Here is a 22,142-nt window from a genome sequence, read left to right as displayed (position 1 = left end):
GTTATACTTCTCATAACCTAATCATTTCACCTCTGAACATTCTTGCATTGTCTCACACAGAGTTCTTGCAGGACAACTCATATCTAAGCCATAACAGACATTTTGCTAAATATGGATATTTTGACCAATTGTGAAGACCCACGTAGCCATCTGGAAACATGCACACCAGTGATGCTGATGGTGGTGGTGGGTGGGGCACAGGAACAGAATACAGAGTTGATCTGCTTTAAAAGGATGGATGCTAGAAAATTCTCAGTGTGTAGACATGGATTTAAAAAAAAATTGTCAGACAATAGGATGGGCTCTTGGATCTCTTGGCATAATCAGTTTCATATATGGCTAAGGTAGAAGTAAGGGTGAAATGTCTGCTTTGAATTCTACTAACACTGTGATAAATATGTTTGTAAATAAAGCTGAACCCCTAGTTTCAGGGAGCTGGGAAGCAACAGCAACAATGGGCATATGGAAGCCATGTCGAGCAGTGACTCTCAACCTTGGCTGCCCATTGGAATTCCGTGGGTGGCTTAGATGCCTTAGCCCACTTAGAGAGATCCAAATTTGTTTGCTCTGCATGTAGTATGAACATCTGAATGTTAGATTTGGGTGATTCTACCATACAACTGAGGTTGAGAAACACAGATCTAATTAAAGGGTTGCTAGCCAAAGTGAGGCTTACAACCAGAAACATTCCATGGCACACAGAGACTTGTTACAAAGGCAGAATTTCATCCCTACCCCTAACCTATTGAGACAGAATCTGAATTTTTAAAGGCTGCCATGTGAGCACAGAGACCTGCCAGTCTGGGAAGCACTATAACAGAGAACTAACAGGTTTTCCTGAGAGCATCACACTCTTCTTAATTTAGCATCTTTTGTGAGTCAAAACTTTGAACAGCTATATTTTTCTTCAGGAAATATTTGCTTCTTCTGAAATTTCTCTGCTTCTCTTTGATAGAAATGCAATAAACGCATAGTATTTACTGACATGGATGAAAATACAAAGGCTCACTGGGTTTCCTCAGCAGAGTTTAGAATCTTAAGTGGTAGCAGGAATTCTCTCTAACCCCATCCACTCACAATAAAGAAATTAATGTTCAGAGAAACTAAGGTATTACCAAGTATGACTCTACTAGGAATCAGAAAAACCTAGATTTAGAACAGATTTTGATAAAGCAGAATTGTCCTTTAGAAAAGTCTTTCATTGTAAAATTTGGAAAAAGTCTTCCATGGTAAAATTTCCTTAGTAATCTTTCATGTTTAAACACCAAAGGCCTCCTAGCTTGAAAATTACAATTTTAGGAAGTGCCGAGTACACAATCTTGGATGAACAGAATTCCTGATGTGTTGTGATTTCTGGCATCTTTGAACAAGTGTGACATCTATGTTTTTGAATGTCACAAAGAACATTTTCCCCCAACTTGGAAATTCTGCAGTTTGGAGAAAATATGAATTGTTCCACAAACTAAACTCGTGAAAAGCAAATGAGATATGTAAAATCCCTATGGTAACGGAAACTCAAGGAAATAGCTTGTTTATGAAACTATCATAGATAAGATAGACATGGGACAAACTCACGTTGCAAGTACCCTGGTATTCTTATTTGGGAGTTATATGAACTAGCAAGGTAACTAGTAGAGATAAGTAAGAATTTCTAGAGGCTTCACAAACATATTGGCAAAAATGTGTAGGAAATCTTGCTGAACTGCACGGGGATGGGGACATTTGATAGTGGAAGACTATGCAGAGACCTCTGAAGTGGGTATGGGTGTCCCATTGTTGCTGACCAGCTGATCTCAGTTCCTCACTGCTCCAGTGTGGAATGATATATCAAAACTATAGGCATCCCCTGGAATCTTGTTAAACATACAGAATCCCATGTCCCACTTCAGAACCACCTGGATCTGCAGTTGAACAAAATCTCCAGAGGATTCATCTGCTCACCAAACTATTAGAAACATCAGTTTTATTCCCTGCATCCAAAATGGGTCTCAGTAATGGAATCACCTGAGCGCGTGATTCTTGGGTCTCATCTCAGACCTGAATCAGATTCTTCAGAGGAAGATCTTGAGGTTAGCTGTTTAACCATGGCCTTTGGTAATTCTTCAAGCAAATTTGACAAGGTGGAGGATTAAAGGCTTTATAGTTAGTCTGAAAGGAGATTGGGGCTAAGTTCTGCTACCTACTGATGGGCATCCTTGATCAGCTACCTTCCCTTGGGGAGCTTCCTTCTTGTCCTATGTCCAAGGGGGATACAACATTCCTTTGCATATTTAATATGTGCATGAAATAAGTGATCATGAAAGAGCATAGAAAGGACCTAAATGCCTGCTTTGCAATGAGTGGGTATGAAATGTAAGGCGGCTATTAGCATTTTTGTTGTCTCCTAATTAACATCTCAATGTTGTCCTCTGAGAAATGAGAGTGGTAGGTTTCTCAAATTCTATTTTTTTCACTCATTTAATTTATGCTTACTCTGTAGATGGCAGGTTCTAGAAGCAAAGATGAACTCAAAGCCTAGTGCGAGAGTCAGGTAGGTGAACAGGCATACTGTAATAGAAACTGGAGATTTGTTCACAAACGAATCAGTTCAAACATCCAGATAATGTTTTGGTTAGCTTTGGGGGGAAGAGATCAAAGCTAAACTATTTAATATCATTAAAATAATCATTATTTCTCTCACAAATGGTAACCCAGGCAGTAAGAAGAGAGCTTTTGAATGTTCTGAAAATAAAACCTTGTCAAAGAAACTAAGGCTTCCACGTGACATTGATTATGACTGTAAATTAACCCCAAGAACATCCCAAACTGAAGCAAAATTATGACCTTTTTAAACTAGAAGCTTTATCAGCTCATCCTTCCTGACAGTTCTTTCCAAACTGGTGGGTTGGTTTTTTTTCACTTTCCTATTTTCACTTCTTATTATTAGACTCTATTTTATAACAGTTGGAGAGTGTTTTCCCTCCAGCTTTGGAGCTACCCACTGACACACAAGTCCTGCTCTCCTTAGCCTGAAAGCCAAAAGCTCAGAGCTCCTAATTGAATTTCTGCCCTTCAGGAGCCCAGGGTCATTGGGATCAACCTGCTGTCAGAGGACTCTATGGAGGCCAGGCTTAGGGCATGCTGGCCTCTGGGCATCATCTCTCTTCACGCTGCCATGTCCAAGTACTCCTGCATCCAAAACCTGGGGTTGATTTGTTTAATGAAGTCTCCTGTTGAAATAATAGCTCCTTTCCCTGATGTTAGCCATAATTGTATTTTTGTATTTGTTGAAATAAGAAAGTAGTCTTTGAGACACTAGAGAGTCACCCTGTTTTAAGAATGCTGTGCAAGCTTTTTTCCTCTGGTTTCTGCTGTACATATGTGTTGCTGTACATAGCAAAATTCCTGACCCATACTAAAATAAACCCTTACAGTTGCTTTACTTTGACTTTTTGTTAATATCAGAATAGGTCTGCTAAAGCAAAAAATACCTCTTGGTTGGGAAAATGTAGGACATTTTTATTTGGATATACCAATAATTATCTCCAAAGTATTATAATTTAACAATTATCAATGCATACTTGAATGGGCCTATTTAATTCCTTATTAAAAAAAAGTTTAGAGCTGAAAAGTCATTTTTATTCCTAATATGTTAAGAAATTAATATTTATTACAACTATAAAGTGTTTTTTTGCAAATAGCTCACATATATAAGATAAAAGCTGTATGTTATTTTGGATTAAAAAAAGTCTTGATGTCATAACTTCAGCAATGTGACACTTACTTCAGTTGAAAGTATACACTCTTGTTTGTACTTTCAATTCACCATAAATTTCAGCATTATAGAGAATGGGATTAAAACTGTCAACTTTTTCTGATATGTTTTTGAAATCCATCTGGATATGAGAGATAAAATAATTCAGAAAAGAGGTGAGCAATTTCATAAAGAATTTTATACAAACTGATTGTTTTTAATTGCATCTAAAATAAATTTGAAAATTTCTCCCCAGGGTTTGAAGGAAAACTTCTCCAATAACAGCTCAACTCTCCATGACTTTGTTGGAAGGCAAAAGCCAGCTGCATGATAAGCAGGCTCTTATCCCTCCAAATGTAAATTTGTATGTCACCTCATTTCTGAAGCTCTCCCATGAACACTGATATTTGGAATCTCTTTTGTGTACACAGAATTCTTCACATTAACTTGAATTAGAAAATGCTCATCCCAATGCTTCCCTTTAGAGTTGTTCTGAGAAAATTTATCACTGTGTTCCTAGCACCTTTTATTGGAACTGGAACATTGGATATGCTTAATAAGCACTGGCAAAATGATGGAAAGAGTGTGTAAAATTACCACTGATTTTTAAGCATGCATAGATTAGGACTAAACATTATGTCCTAAACCAATCACACACTGCACATATATCTCCAAGAAAAATATCTCCAACCATGTTCAATGACTTAATTTTTTTGGCTTACTCTTAATTTCCTCCTTAAGTTTTTATTTGTTAAAAACTGCACAAGGGATTCTGTGTATAAATATTCTTGATGAAGATATTTTTCCTCCATTTATCAATCTCGAAAGTATTACTCTGGTGTCCCAAGTATGGGTTTTGCTGCCCAGGGGCTGCCTATGTGTGTCCATCATGGTGCCTGCTTAAACTGGATTGTGATACCTTCTCTGTGCAAGTTCTTTAAAAGGAGGAACTTGTTTGCCATTGAACTTCAATGGCTTGCATGATGTCAGACACCTGCTAGACCACATATGCATATGTATGTACACATGTGTGGGCATAGGGCTTATTTTGCTTCAAGTTGCTTCTACTAGGAATATTTTCTTCATTTTCACAAAACAGCCTGAGAAATAGAGTATAATAGAAATGTAGAAATGCACTCCACAATAAACTTTGGAAACCATACCTTTGACTTTTTTTTCTATAGGATAAGGAATGCTTGGTTTTCCTGACACATTTTGCTGTTTTAAAAGTATAGGTAGGACTGGGGCTGTAGCTCAGTGATAGAGTGCTCACCTCACACATGGAAGGCGCTGGGTTTGATCCTCAGCACCACATAAAAATAAAATAAAGGTATTGTGTCCATCTACAACTAAAAAATAATAAAATGTATAGGTAGATACACACATAACTAAATAAAACACCAAGTGGATGTTGATATGGCCTGCCACAGAGCTGGGGTACAACAGAGAGACAAAGGGTTCTAGCATCTTCTTGCTCTGCCTTTTCATCCAGACCCTGCCAGTATTTAGTGAGTCAGGGAATTCTTGTTTGATTTTTGAGAAGTGAGGTTAACAATACAGAAGTTGTACATTTTTGTGAAATTGATATTAAGGAAAACATACCTAGCATATGGTGGTCTTACTTTCTTATGAATTATGTTTTATCTGAATTATAATTAGGGCAACCATATGCCTACTTATCATGTTCTTGGTTTATGCTTATTTTGCAGATGACTAAAACTGTCTATTGTATCTAAAAAGTTTTGAGGTTTAGGCAACAATCTACATGGTTAATCAGATTGTAATATGTTGAGGCATATGAAGAGGGAAAGAGAGAGCAACATCTTTAAAAATAACCAGAGTTTAAATGTCTTATTTTTAAGCAGCTTGGATTTTAGGATTTCTGGACCAGAGGATTTTGAGGACATAAGTTCTTGGAGAGATTTAGCCTGTAAACCCTGGGATCGCAGCCTGTCTGCTCATTGCACAAAGATACACAAATATATTGTGGTATATGCATAAAAATTCTGATATGTTCCATACATCATCTTTTACTTTTAAAAATCATGCTCAGACCCAAGTGAATTGGGAAAAAAAATTAACATGATCAGGAAGGTAAATTGCTGCCTAATGCTTTGAAACTCAGTCTGGAGCAAGTCTTTTCAAGAGCATGAGGAACAGGAAGACCCCAGAAGACACCACCAATTTCCTCATCACTCTGGGAGATTCTAAGGAATATCTGATTCATCATTATGCTATTTTGAAAAGATTTTATTGTAATGTTTGCCCGAGGAGCTTGGTGCCATTAGTCAATGTTCACAACTGTATCAAGAGATCATCTTTATAGAAAACAATATTTATGGATATGTCCTTAATTTTTAGAACATATTTGGTAGAATCCACAAAACCTGTATTATTTTACCGGGGACATAAGCTGCTGCATCTTTTTGTCTCAGCTTTCGAACTATTAGAACCCTAGAAGGATTGGCAGGACCCAGGCAGGGAGTGGGTACAAGTGTATAGTACAAGTGCTTATGAAGGCAGATCCAGGAAGCCTGGAGAAATGTGTTTGAAGGGTCCTCACCAGAATGGCCTCAACAGTAGGTTGGATAATGAGTAGAGTTTTCTTCACACTCTGTTCTATAGGAATGGTCAAAAGGGAGAATCCCCTTCATAAAAAGTGTCTCCTCTGCCTTTCTTCCAAGTTTACTATTGAATAATCACAATGACCCTTGATTCTGAGAAGTGTTCTTGTGCATGCTTTGGTATTGCTGTGCTTTAAAATAATTTACCACTGTTGATTTTCTTGAATTCCCATCTGTGAATCTAAGCTGAACTCACTGAACAAGCCTCTGAGCATCCATCAAGAAGCCCTGATGGAAGTCAACAGAACTGTAAACAAGGCTGTTCAGATAAAATAACAAAACATATAACTTAATCTATTTCACCATACTTACTTGGAATGTACAGGACTCATTCTACACCAAGCACTTGTACTATACTTACCCCACACAATGATTCTATGAAGCAGTATTATTACTTAAATTACTTAACAGGTTAAAAACTTGAGACACAGAGAATAGATATAATTTGTCAGTCTGATAGTTAGTGGTAGAATACTGAATCCAACCAGCCAGTCAACTGGGAATCATTAGGAAAATCAAAAGAACAAAAGATGTAGCATTTTATAGAAAGTATCTTCAAGGAAACAAATAAACAAATATATATATATATATATATATATATATATATATATATATATATATTTCAAATTAATAACTCTTTTAAATTCACTGTTAAATAGCAGATCTTCCTGAAATCATCAGAATGCCATAAAAGAAAATTTGACAGTGTCAGATGCGATAGTTAAATCCTAGTGTCTATTGGCTGTAATGAAACGCCAATCAATGATTTACATGGTGCTTTCATTAACACCAATATCATTATAAGGGGTTAGGGCAGACTAAAAAATCAATTAGGTTATTTTGGACATTACTTAGTTATCATATGTTGTATTTATGTGGCATTTCCTAATTCTCTGTTGGCAACCACATATATAAAATTTCAATGATACTGTTAGGAAAAAAATCATCATCACCCCCATTTTAGAGTTGAAAAGTCATCACAATAGCTAAAAAAAATTGTGTGCATGTGTTTGCATGCATGTGTGCTACATGAGGCTGAATACTTACCTCAAAACAAGCTTTATAAAGAAAAGCTACTAAAAGGTAATTAACCAAAGCAATGTATGGCCAATGATCTGCTTTTCCTCAATAAAATCAAAATTACTCACTTATTATGTTCTAGATATTCAATGTTAGCACATTCTACATTCGACAAGTCTTCTCTGTCATTATTTTCTGCAAGGACTTATAAATTTGATTATTCATGGCATTAAAGATTATAGAGTCTATGTATTATAAACACTAATGTACAAATATCAAAACTTTGAGAAAACTGTTTTGAAAAAGAATGAAGCAGAAAGAAAATAATTTGTTTTATTGAATCATATGTTTTCCATAAGTGAAATCATTATTTTTCAATGTGTATATTTTTTTGCCATAGAGTATAATTTTTCTCCAAAAATAAGCCAACAGGCCATTTTATTGTTTCAAATAATTGCAAAATCAACATCCATTTAAGTTAATAATACAATTATGGCAAGTTACATTGACTAAGTATGAAAGAAAAAAATCATTTTTTTCTTAATGTTACAGAAATTCAGTAAGAAGAAAAAATTTGGGAAAGTCAAGAAATGGTAACAGAATGGAAGAACTAATAGAATATTGGCAATTTGTCTGTAGGAATTCTAAGCCTTCAGAATACACACAAGAAGCTTTGTCATGCTCTCTCCTCTCTTTTAAACCTAAACCATCTACAACTTCCACTAGCATTTTCTCACATTGCTATTTAAGTCCATCATTCCTTTTTTCCAATTAAATAAGGCAGATGACATCTTTTTAATGTATTTCATAGATTTCTGCAAAGATGCTTTTGCTCAAAGGTTTCAGTGTGAGCCTAAGGGAGGAAGAGGAAAGTGGTATAATATGAGATAGCTACATATACATACATGCATGGATATGTATGCATATATATGTATATTTATGCAATATTACATATATATATACACATACAGAGACATAATATCTTTATATATCATTATACATATATGTAATATGTATCTGTGTTTTTCTATGTGTAATTGCATTTCATTCCTTCATCTACCTTTTGGGGTAGATATTAACATGTATTTTAATTTTATTTTTTAAATAAAGAACTGATGATTTTAATGGAATGACTTGAAGAAATAGCACACAGCCAGTGGAAATTTGAGCAGAACTTTAAACTCAGTTCTCTAGGTATTGAATGCCTACATTTGCTCCTGGTCCCCAACCTCCCACTCCAACTAACACAGAGACTCTATCTTCTAAAAATAACATTTTTTGGTCAATTCTTTCACAACAACAACAAACTCAAGTCCTAATGATGACTTCAAAATACTATTTCTTCAGCTAGAGTTGCCATATAACTCAGAAAACATTCAAAGAAGATCCAGTCTCAGCCCCAATAGCTAAATGGTTTGTGTTCTTACTCTCTTAGATATGTTTTTCTTGTATTTTACATGGCATTTAGATAACCTTTAAACATACCAGTTTGAGATCTATACAAAGGAGTTAAAGTAAAAGGTAAATCACTCATAGGTAGTCATGGAATTACAAAATGACATGCATTGTGTGGTTTTGTTTGTTCGATTTGTTAGACTATCGTGACAAACTACATTCACACAGAAGAATTATTACACTTCGTTCATTTCTTCTTGTCAAGGGGAGGGGGGATAGTAGGGGATAGGAAAGGTAGCAGAATACAACAATTACTAATAGGGCATTATGTAAAATTGTGGATGTGTAACCGACGTGATTCTGCAATCTGCATTTGGGGTAAAATTGGGGGTTCATAACCCACTTCAATCTAATGTATGAAATATGATATGTCAAGAGCTTTGTAATGTTGTGAACAACCAATAAAAAACAGAAAAAAATTATTTAAAAAAGAGCAATCATTAGTCCACCTGTTATAAACAGGGATACTGCAAATTACTCAAATTATATTTAAGCCATGGTAGACATGCTTCTGAGCCTTTGATGAACCTGAAAATTCTTCCAAGGCTCTGCACCTCATGATTAACCCCATTCTGTAAGGTCTTTACCATTAAGCCTGGATTTCTAGGCATCCCAGCCTCCACCCCTTCCTGTTGATGGAGTTCAGGGATGTGCTCCAAAACTCCATTTTCCTCCCAACCTGCCTCAGCCCTCATGGAATCCTGAGCTGCTGCTCTCAGAGCACTTATTACTGGGGAACCATTTGATAAAGAATATCCTTGCTGGGTGGAAGAGCTAATGGACTTCCAAAGTGAAAAAGCAAAGCACTAACTGGGATGGTCCTGCAATTTCATATACTATACCATGGAGATATTATCACACTGCTCTCAATCAATTCTCTTGAAGATGGAAGCTTTTATTTCAAAACGTACTCAGAGAGAAATAAACATAGCATGGAGCAGCAACTCCTTGCCGGCTTCCCCTCCCCATTTTGCTTGCTGCCTGCCCTCTACAACTTCCACTAGCATTTTCTCACGTTGCTATGTAAGTCCATCATTCCTTTTTCCCAAACTATCCCCTTGGGCAATGGATACTACTGGACTCCTTCTTCTTTCAAGCAGTTCCATATTTCAAGTGATTCAAGCCTCTTCAAGTAAATTGCTTGATAGATTTCCAAAATGATCACTACAGGTCAAATTCAGTTCAAATGGTATCATTTCCAAAGTTTTGAAAAATCCATTTTTGCAGAAAGGTTGGTGAAACATTTAATGAGCTTCAATTCAGAAGAGACACATCATTTTAGCTCGAATCTGGCCCATCCATCCAAATGCCTAACTATCTTTTCAGTTACAGTGTCTACCTCTTTCATTCTAGTGAAATATAGATAGCACTATTTCTCAAGTTTATAAAATTTCTAGCAATGGCTTGACAATAAATTGATCATAGCATATCTAGGTTTTGTTCAGATGTTTTGATTCAAGATGTTTCTAGTGATGTGGTTTCCTTCTCCACCCATAATAATTTGTTACTAAATATATTTTTTCAGTTTTCAAAACATGACTTCAATATAGAAAGTATTATACAGAGCACCATTCTTATTAATCTATTAATAAGAATGAGTAGATGCATTCAAATAGCTTAATAGGAAAATTAATTTAATATGGAATAGTTTAATATGAAAGCACTTAATTGAAGGTTCTTTCATCAGTCTAATAATAATGAATTATAACAACCTTGATTTAATAGAGACAAGAACACTATCTTTCTTAACGAGAAGACTCAAAGCAGGAGTCAAGTGTTTTAGCCAGGTGTTACATAAATGAATTGTATTTGTAAAGGTCTTATAAAATTAATAACATTCAAAGAAGAAAGTGGTTACAAACACTATTAACCTTTTTATTTAGTTCCCTTTCAGAATTAGGGCTCTATTGTATGTTCAACTTTATAGGTTTATATCCTGCTTTTCATATGTAATATGATATAATGAGCATGTTATTGTTCTTAAAATTTTTGATAACTCAATATGTATGCATGTATATATATATATATATATATATATATATATATATATATATATATATATATATATCCTAATTTATATGGACACTTAAATTCAGAATTTGTGTGTTCTATTACAAATATACCTACAGTGAACATCCCTCCAAATAAATTCACATACATTTCTGTAGGCTAGCTTCTTAGAAACAATATAAAGACTTTCACACATAGGGAAACAGTGCCTTCAGAAAGTGCTTAACAAGGCATACTCCTGCAAGTAGAATGAGAGGTTTCACTGCACCCTCAGCAAAATGGGAATTCACTTAAAATCAATAAATATATCCTATGCAAAAAATCCTGCAAACCCCCCAAAACCCAAACCCCCAAAGCCTCATTTGCATTCCTTTGTGATGTTATGCATCTTTCATATTACAGGTCACCTGTATTCCTTTTTAGGTAAAGAATATATTCTTCCCTTCTGCCACTTCCCTATTCAGATTTTATTTTTGTGTCACCCTCAGTATTCTATGTGATTTCTGGATATTAATTCTTTGCCACATTGGTTCTTCATTCTTCTCATAGGTTAACTTATAATTTTGTTTCTGACATAATGTAAACAGAACAAAATGTAATGTTGTATGAAATGTTCAGATGAAAAAACAATGTCCTGTCAATGCTGCTTAATTTTTCCTTCCATTACTTCTTTTTTTTACTCACAAATTGCTTTCAATGCTGACATAAATAAACATGTCACTTTATCTTTTATTTTCCTTAGGCTTTATTCATTTACTGCAATACCTTCTGACTCCATTGAGAACAACTCTTGTGTAGAGAGACAGATCAAAGTATGCTTGGGGTTTGGATTATCTGATAGGCAGCCTGATTGAACAGTCAGTCCCTCATTTCCTCATTTTACCTCTGGCTCATGAATCCATCCTTGTTCTATATTAAGACTCACTGAGTTCCAGGATTTGTTTTTATTAGTTGCAATGTGGACATACATGACTTCATAATATATTTTGATTCAGAAAAACAAATTTCCAATTTTCCATGTTTCTTTACTTATTGTTCTATTTATTTATTTATTTATTTTTGTACTTGAGACTGAATCCAGGGGTGCTTTATCACTGAACCACATCCCCAGCCATTTTTTTTTGTTGTTGTTGTTGTATTTTATTTAGAGACAGGATCTCAATAAGTTGCTTAGGGCCTCACTGAGTTGCTGAGGCTGGCTTTGAGCAGTGATCCTCCTGCCTCAGCCTCCAGAGCCACTGGAATTACAGGCATGTGCCCCTGTGTCTGGCTATGATCTTAGAATTCATTTTAAATTTTTATTCATTTGCTTTATAGTTTTATTTATTAATAATATAAGTGATTTTTTGAAAAAATTGAAAGTGCACACAGAATGAGACAATAACAAAAGAAATCTTACCCCCTTCTCACTGATTTTTTTCTGAAATTAACACTGTCTTTTTTTCAACATGTACTTTCAGGATTTCTATTATAGATAGTTTGGAAGCTTTGCCACTATTCCTCATGGGAAATGAGAAAAGAATGTGTCAGAGCAAGGTCTCTTTTCTGATCGTGGAAATACAATTTTTTAATTTGCTTTACAATTTATCATAGGAATGCATTTTTAATTAAGAAGACATCATGTTAATTTCTCAGATTTTCATTTATAATCTTTGTGACATGTAAAAAATAAACTATACATTAGATACATGTGCAAGCCATTGTATTGCCACTCTGATATACTAAATGGTGTCTTATTTTGCTTGAAACATAAGCTAGTAACTAATATGTCATAAAGATGCCACCGTAAGCATGCCAGTTATCATAAAGCACTTTGCTTTCTTTTTGTTATTTCCTAATGATGAAGTATTTCACTCCTGGAAACACGTTATGAACTGCATTGCTACTTAATTCTTAAACTCATTTCTGTATGTATTTATTCAACATTCTCTTGGTGATAGGAGGTCCTAAATAAACATTTCTCAAAGGGGAGAAGAATGAATGAAACATACTACTTAAATAGAGTGCTATACAAAATGCCACATTAATAACTGTGCAGGGATTTTTAGAAGTGGCTGATGTAGGAACAAATGCGTGTCTTTTATTCACAGCAAAGCCTGAGAAATGAATAGTGGGTACATGTGATGTGTGATTTATTCATACAACACTAGTAGGAGATTTATGGGCATCTATTAACCTACTTGAGTTCCAACCCTGTCTTACCTTGTCTTTTGTCACGATTAGCTGTGTTGTCACTGTATGTTAAATAACAAGTTGTCTAAACTGAAATATGCAAGAAATATGAAGACAGAAGATGAGAATTATTATACATGTACATCACTTCAGCTAAACCACAGATATATCTCTGCTTGTATGTATGTGTTACAAAAATTACACATGCACATGCATATACACAAAAGCAAGATGTATTATCATGGACTGAATTATGTCTCAAAAAATCTATATATTAAAGTACTAATAATCAATACTGAAAAATGTGATAATATTTGGAGAAAAGATCTATTCTGAAGTAATTATATCAATATAAGTTCATTAGTTTTGGCTCTCAGCCAATCTAACTGGTGCCTATACAAGAGGAGCAAATTTGAACACACAAATCTACAGAGGACAAACAAGAAGACACAGGTAGATGATGGCCATCTATAAGCAGAGAAGAAAAGTTCAGGAGAAACCAACCCTGCTGACTCCATCATCATAGACTTCTAGTCTCCAGAACTGTGAGAAAAGAAATTTCTGGTGTTCAGCTACATAGTCTGTCATAGTTGGTTATAGCAGCCCTAGGAAATTAATACAGCCATCAACTTAAGAATTAGAAAAGCCATATGTTGGGAAAAAAAACAATTATTTTGTTCCTGTCTTCATACTCATCTTTGAAAAAGATGAATATTATCGGCCTGCACATTATGGTAGGACCTGATTTGATTCTTCCCTGTAGTAAAACATCACTAAAGAAAATTACTACATTAGCTGACACTTCTAATGGATCACCCTTCCTTCAACAGATTAGAAGTCCAAGTTTAAGTGACTACTACCCACTGCCTTAGTCCATTTTGCATTGCTTTAACAAAATATCCAAGTTTTTGGGCTGGGATTGTGGCTCAGCGGTAGAGCGCTCGCTTAGCACGGGAGGGACTCAGGTTTGATCCTCAGCACCACATAAAAATAAAGGCATTGTGTTGTGTCCATCTACACCTAAAAAATAAATATTTTTAAAAAAATATCCGAGTTTATGGGTAACTTATAAAACAAAGGTTAATTTGAGTCACACTTCCGGTGACTAGAAGGTCCAAATATCCCAGTGACAGCATCCCAATGAGGGTCCCAGACTGCATGACACTATGGCAGAGAAGCAGGAAGGAACCAGCTGCATGTGGAAGGGCGCATGTGTGAACAAAGAAGCTAGAGACAGTGGAGATGGCAAGGCTGTTCTTTTTATAACAGCCTGATCTTGAGGTAACCAAACCACTCGAAGGAGACCTGTCCCACACTTTCAAGTCAGCATTAATGCATTAATGCATTCAGTTAGAGCCTCCATGACCTACTTACCTTCCACAGGGCTTCACCTCATAAAGGTTCCAACACCTCAACATCAACAGACAAGGAACCAAACTTCCAACACATGAACCTCTGGGTCACTAGTCCTAACCACAGGATAGCACCCCCTTCCATGTGTTGATCACACTTGATTGACTAAGGTAAGATTAACAGGTAGCTGAGTGTCTGAAAGACCTTGGATCGACATCAGGCTTTGAAAAGGTACCACATTCATTTCTCTTTGAGGTGCTTAGATCACTGTGTGCTCCCTACCAGTACCCTGTTGGATATAATACATGTGGCAAGAGAAGAGACATGTGGGGAGGACTAGTTCCCAGGCAGCTTCATCCCAAACTCAAGTTCACAATGAATAGGAATGGGGTGAAGGATTTGCAAATGGAATAAACTTAATGGCATTGCTAAAGTCAAGAGAAAGCCACATGTCAAAAACAAGGAAATAAAGACCTCAGTACCATTTGACCCAATACAGAACATATGGTAAGCTTTTTTTTTTTTTTATACCAGGTATTGAACCACAGGCAGAGCTTAACCAATGAGCTACATTCCCAGCCTTGTTATACTTATTTATTTATTTATTTAGAATTTTGAAACAGGGCCTTGCTAAATAGCTTAGAGCCTTGCCAATTTGCTGAGGCTGGTCTTGAACTTACAATTCCCCTGTCTCAGCCTTTTCAGTCACTGAGATTACAGGCATATACCACCATGCCTGGAGACATATGAAAACTTCTACTGAGATATGCAACTATCATTTATCAGTTCTTCCAGACCTGTGTGGCTGCCCCCTGTGGCCACATGTCCTCCCTGTGGACTGCACCTGGCTCTTGGACTCACATAGGTTTTGCTGTCACATTCTTAATCTATAACTGTAAGATGCATTTCTCTGTACAATCTTAATAAAACAACATGGGAATAAAGTTTTATAATAGCAACAAAGAGGGGGGGAAAGTCATAATTTTCCATGCTTCACGGTTCAGAATAATTAATTTAATAACTGTGTCATATGAGAAGAGTAAATAAAGAGAAGAAAAGGGGTGTGGATATATGTGATCACTGAAGCATACACAATTGCAAGGAAAAACAAATTACCAGGGTAGTGTCAGAAATAAAAGCTCCGTGGGAAATTTTTTTTGCATGTTAATTTGATTCTTCTATTGAGCCTTAAAGCTGCAGTGTCTCTACAAGAGAACTGTTTATCTCCACTTGTTTTTATTTTTAGCTATTATATAACCTTATGTCTCTAAAAACCAATTAAACACCTTTCTGATCTCTGCTGGGAATTTTCCTTAAGTAGTTGTCTACTAGACCATAACAGGACTGTGATTTCATTTACAACATCTTGCTGGAGATTGTTTCATCATCAGAGGTGTTAAAAAAAAAAAGAACTGGAATTAATCAAGGACAGCAGAATCAAAATAAAATGCAGTTCTCTCTGGACACAGTTACATTCTATGGGGTTCGTTTCACATGAAACACCAAGACTCTAGACCTAAGAGGAAGTGTTTTATTTTCTTGCCATGGTCCTTAAATTTGCAAGAAAGGATTATTTTTGAGTACAAGGAGACAAACTTAAATCCCATGCCAGAAATATAGGCTTCTAAAGAAATTATTTCCTTTAAATTGGCAGATATAAAACTAAGTGTTCCTTGATTTGGTTAGCTAAAGCTTAAACCTCATCTACTCTCCCTTGTTTCTTCCTTGAATGTTAAGGAGATATCTCCTTTGCCTTTCCATATTAAGACTCTCAATATTTCCATTCAAATGGCAGGGCTCTATACATCCTGGATATTGTATATTCCCAAGATCACCATCATCCTCCACCTCTGTCCATCCTTTCTAAGAGCCAGCCCTTGAAACCAGCGGCCCCGCAGTGGCTTACCGACAATGTTTATGAGATCCTGTCAGGGTTTCGATCACAAAGCACTCGCCATCATTGAGACAGTATGCAAGGTCCTTGTCTCGGCAGGGTTTGAAGTGCTCGGATCTCTCAGTGGAATATGTCGTTGTATCTGTCAAGGAGAGCACAGAGGGAATACTGTCAGCATGCATTCCAACAACAACTGCTCCTGTCACTGGCCCAGATGTGTGCATCCAGGCCTGTGTATAGGGTACAATGGCAGGGATTTGAGACAAACAGGATTGACACTAAACAGTACTGAGCAACACAGCTAGTTAACCCACTGTATTCAGTTGTCCTCATCAGCCCTCTGTATCCGCAAGTCCACATCCTGGGATTCAACCAACTACAGATGGAAAAAATTCAGAAAGATAAGAGCTGTATCTGTACTGAACATATCTACACTTCTTTTTATCTTGTTGCATCACATAAACAATACAATGTAACATCTATTTATATACCATTTACATTGTACTTGGTATCATAAAAAAATCCAGAGATGATTTAAAGTATATAAAGGGGCATGCATAGGTTATGCAAACTCTACTCCATGTTACTCAAGAGGCATGCACATCCATCTGGACACCAATCCATTGAGTCTCCTGAGCCAATACCCTGAATTTGACGAGGGACCACTGTATTTCTTCACTGGGTTTTAATAATTGGAGTTACTCTAGAGAAGTCTCATTTGAGGACACATTAACAGTAAAAGTTGATTGATCCTGAGCCAAACACCCAAATCTACTTTCAGCAAATGTGTTGTATGAAGTATTGAAATAACATCTTTTTTTTTGCTTTATTGTTGCCAAATATCATTAAACATCTGATCAGTGTATTTTGTGATTGTTCTGTAGAAAACTCATGTCAGTTTTTGAGTTCTTTTAGCTACAGCTACAATTGGCTAATAGCTAAGCCAATTATTCTTTCACTTTCTCCTTTTATTATGTAATTAAAATGCAAATGTTCCAAATTCTGAAACAGATAATCACATGTGAAGAATGTTTCTGGTAAATATTTAACAGGACCAAATTATTGTCATTTTTTAGCATTCTCTTAAACATGTATTTTTGAAATCATAATCAGTTACATTTTTAAATTAAGCTATACATCTATATCTGCTTTCCAAATATGAAACTAACCATAAATATGTACTATCTATAGGATACAGATTCTATCACCATATGTAGACATTTTTCTATAGAATTTTCAGCATATGAAGTATTAACACCAATTCCACTTTAACAGTCAAGAGAAAATATATGTATTTAAAAAGTCAAAGATGAATAAATTATTCAACATAAGCTTTTTAAATTTCCTTTTTATAGATCTAGATTGCTAATAATGTTCACCAGCATGGCATACGAAATCAGCTCACTAACTGCAGGTCACAATGAGCTTCTTCCCTGCTTTTCATGCAGACTGATGGGAAACCAATCATCTTAAAAGGAAACCTGCTCATGTCTCTCCCACATCTAGAAGTCCTCAGTGGGGCTGAGATATATACAGTGGCAGAATGGAAACTTGGCATGTGTGAAGCCCTGTGTTCAATCCCCAGCACCACAATCAATAAATACATAAATAAATATATTTTTTAAGGAAATAAATATTCCTCAGTGGTTACTGTCATGAGGATAACTTAATAAAACAAAGAAAGATGGGCTTTCTTTTAATTTTAATTTAATTTCTTTTAATGTAATTTTGCCTATCTGCTCTCTTTTTAATAGCATTAGAGGAGTACTGGGGATTAAACCCAGGGGCCTTAACCACTGAGCAACATCCCCAGCTTCCCCTTCAGCTTTTTTATATTTTATTTAGAAACAGGGTCTTGTTGAGTGGCTTAGGACCTCGATAAATTGGTGAGGCCGGTTTTGAACTTGCAATCCTCCTGCCTCAGCACCACTCCCCTCCCAGAGCCAATGGGATGATAGACATCTCGATGGTCACTTCTTGCACTCCAAACATACCAAACATACAACTTAATTTTCAACTATTATTGTATTACCCTCAAATGCCAGGTTCTGTCACACTGCTCTTGTTCAATCAAACTTCTTTCTCATCCACTTATTTTTTTTTTTTTCTGGGAGAGACCCTGAAATCCTTCAGAACTTGAATGATCTACTCCTGTCCTGTGCCTCCCCCAACCCTGCTTCCCATTATTCATTTAATGCCATAATAGTTTGTTCCTAAGTTTATCCATACCCATCCTTTTAGTCTATGAACTCCTTTAGGAAAGGAGTTGAAATCTAATCAGAATTGTTGCTCAGTAAAATTATTTTCAATAAATCTGTCCTCCTAATATTACCAACCATTTAAATGGTATGAATGAAAGATGGGGTCATTTAAGATCTCATTACAACTCTATCAATAGTTATTGTATCTCTTCAAGCAAAACATTAGATACAACTTTACAATTATGCTATTGTTTTGGTAGATGTATAATGTTAATGAATATTTCAAAAACAATACCTTAAGATTATTTATATAACTCTCATATTCCTCACTTATTGTGAGCATTGAAAAAACAAATTGACTTTTTGGTATCCTCCTTCTTGGTGTTACAATGGAAACTTTTTTTTTCAGTGTAAAATATCTGATTGTTAATACTTTGAAACAAAGACTCTGCAAACAGACACATTTTCCATTTTCTAAGAGATTGTCTGTACAGTGAAGATCTGTTATTCAAGGCAGTGTGTGATAAACAGCCACACAGAATCAATCTCTCTTTCTCTGGGAAATATTTAATATTCAAGAGATCCAACCAAGATATTCAATATGAAATGCCACACAGTTCACTGCTACTCTGACTGCTGAAGTACATTAACTCATGATCAGTTAGTTAACTTTTCCTTTAATTTCTTATTATCTATTTATTGATATTCACTGATCATTCCTTTAAGAACAGCTTTTCATTAACATAACCTACAGCATAAAAAGTGAGATCCTTATTTTATAATCAGTGGTTTTAACAAGCTACAGACTCCAAAGGCAATACAATGGCAAAGCAATTACAATCAATTATTTCCATCTGACACAAGGGATGTCTACTGTGGTTACCGCCTATCAAGTTGCCAGTTATTGGAATGTTACAGAGGATCAGAGACCTGCACAAATGTCTCTGCCAGTCCTGGGTGGGAGAGCACAGAGATATGCAGCTTAGCGTGTTCTCAGATTTTCTATTTCCATAGCTCAGAGGATTATGAAATTAATTAAAACACACATACTTATCTCTTATAATGCCTTAAGTGGTTTCAAAGAAAACATCAGTATTACCCCTTTGAATAGCTTAATGTTATAAAAGTGAAAATATGTTGTGTTTGTGCTTCTTATAGTCAGTAAAATACAAATATCAATAAATTTGAAATCTTAAAAGAGTTTGCCTAAGCATTTCAACATAGAGTGCCAAAAATCACAGAGACTTTGGGTAGGGTAAGGTACATTCATCATGACATGATAATTTGCTCTTGAAAGTCATGTCAATGCTATGGATAGAAACAGAAAATGAAGTCACTATTCTGTTAAGACTTTTGTTAAGTAAATAATAAGCATATTATATCCAAATCACTCTTGGCCAGACCATCTATTATCACCACACATAGTCTAACAAAGAGACAGTGATGATGTTGGGTGATGCCTTCCAATACTTATATAATTGATACCCTCAGATATTTACACACACACACACACACACACACACACACACTTAATTCTTTAACATAAAAGATACTACAAAAATTAAATAGCACAAATTGAAATAAAGAAATAAGACAAATATTAAATATAAGGTGCAATTCTTCTCTCCTCCCCTAAGGTAATATAACAGGCTCTAATACATTCAGCTGAGTATTTTGTTTAGAAGGGTAAACATAGAAAATTTGTAGGAATGAAATAACAAATAAGATCTAACTCTAAGTTGTAGCTGTGAACAACCTTGGGGTATCTTAGTAATCAGATATAGAGCTCTCACCTATGAATGTGTCTAACATTCTGAAACCTGTTTTTATTTTTAAAAACTGTACCCTATAAGATAATCTAATAAATTAAGCTGGGTATAGAGTACATGGTACCATTTTGTCATATACTTAATCAAACACCTATTGTATTATGTTTTTAAAATATTTTAGATGTTTATTCTTTATTATTTCATTCATATGTGGTACTGAAAATCAAACCCAATGCCCCATACATGCTAGGCAAATTCTCTACAACTGAGCCACAACTCTAGCCCCATCAAATATCTATTCTATACATATAATTTGGTAAATTTATTATAGCTATTAATGGCCTTCAAAAACTGTATGAATGAAGGTCTAGGTGAGTCAATATTGCCATGTATCCCCATTTGTCTTTCAAGGCTCTTCTTTATGCTTCCTTACTCTAGAGAATGCTTCATTAGACATCACTCTTTCCACCTGTACCTCTATGTGGATATCCCATCTGATTGGATCATGAGTGTTTGTGGAGGACAGCAGGCCTCCACATCTCCCATGGTCTTATACATGGCCTGACAGGAAGGTGAACACAATAGATGCTTATAGAAGAATAATCTGTTTATTCAGAGTCATTTTCTAAATGTTTGTGGTGCAAAGTATGCAATATTTTTGTTACATCATAAAAGAAATCTCTATTTAAAAAAATGGAAGAACATGAATAAATGTTTAGAAGTTAGGATGTGAGAAGTGTTTCAAAAGCAATTTATGCAGATTTTATATAGATAGAAAGATAAGCTCCACAGCATGGAGGATGAGAGAAAACAAACAAAAAATTAGGAAGTGTTTTTTAAAGAGAGGGGCATGCAGGATAGAGGATTGTGAAGATTAAGATGAGCAGAGATGGTGCTAAGGAAGAGCCTTCCAAGCCCCATGATCAGCAGTCAAGGGCTTAGCTCTAAGAAAGAAGTCAGTCCACTGGTTGAGGTATAGTGCCCCATCACTTGGGGCCACTTGAGCTATGCAATTATCTGAATCACTCATCTGGCACTTATTATGTGCAGTTTAATGTGTATTCTTCTTTATTTTTTAATGGGTTTTGGTCTCTCTTTCCAGGGAGGTCAGGGAGAGTACTTTGTTTTTAACTTCTGTATTCTTTCCACACCATGTAGCATACATAGTAAGCAATCAGTACAGTAATTAAACGCACAGTGGGACATGGTGGTGGTTAATTCATTAAAGGCAAAATGGAAAAGAAATGTGAGGCTGGAAGACAGAAATCCCTGCAGATTTTGCAATGGGAGTTAATTTACTAATGAATACAACGATGACTGGTTTTCCCCTTAAGTACTGAGTTGAACCTGAATATTACTTCTGCAGGTTCTCTAAGTCTCCAACACAAAGCTGAACACTGTGGGAATCCATATTTTGTTGGAGGAACAAGAGTGCTAAATTGGCTATTACAGATAATAATTGCAGTAGATAGACAAAGAAAAGAAGAACTTAATTTGGACTATAGTTATCTAGGAAGGCATCCCAAAGGATTGGCATTGAAGCCAGATCTTGAATATATGTGATTCAATTGGCAAAGAAGAGGAAGATCACCTGAGGAAGAAAAATGCTAAGGCACAGAGAAGACCCTAAATAAATTTTTACACTCCTGGCTCATAAATGTCAGATTCCTCAGAGTTTTCTTTTTTCCCACTGAGTTAATGATGTGACAATTTTCTAAGAAAAGTTCAGAATCTGGTCATGTCATTTAAAAGCTTTTAGGACTTGTGAAATACCTTTGCAGCTCTGAAGACATTTAAATATGTTCACAGACTCCAGCACCCTCTTCTGAGGCAACAGTGTAAATGAAATGGGATGCAATATATTAGAATTTCTTATTGAAATTACTATTCTTCAGGCACCCCTGGAGCATT

At 35.6% G+C, this 22,142-nt stretch overlaps 1 protein-coding gene across 5 annotated transcripts in view; it reads right to left on the bottom strand.

Annotated features, from left to right (window-relative positions):
- Positions 1 to 22,142, bottom strand: part of NRG3 (neuregulin 3) — a gene marked incomplete at both ends in the record, with an annotated part of 1,044,303 nt that overhangs the window by 593,829 nt on the left and 428,332 nt on the right. For all 5 annotated transcript variants that reach the window (XM_081268118.1, XM_081268121.1, XM_081268119.1 and 2 more), the window contains one exon: positions 16,274 to 16,403. In XM_081268118.1, the coding sequence (XP_081124244.1) occupies positions 16,274 to 16,403 (130 nt within the window). The remainder of the gene's footprint in view (positions 1 to 16,273; positions 16,404 to 22,142) is intronic.

Source organism: Spermophilus citellus (genome assembly GCF_964194105.1).
Source record: "Spermophilus citellus genome assembly, chromosome: 15".
NCBI lineage: Eukaryota > Metazoa > Chordata > Mammalia > Rodentia > Sciuridae > Spermophilus > Spermophilus citellus.
Note: the sequence above shows the minus strand (reverse complement) of the source record. Positions and strands in the feature narration are given on the sequence as shown.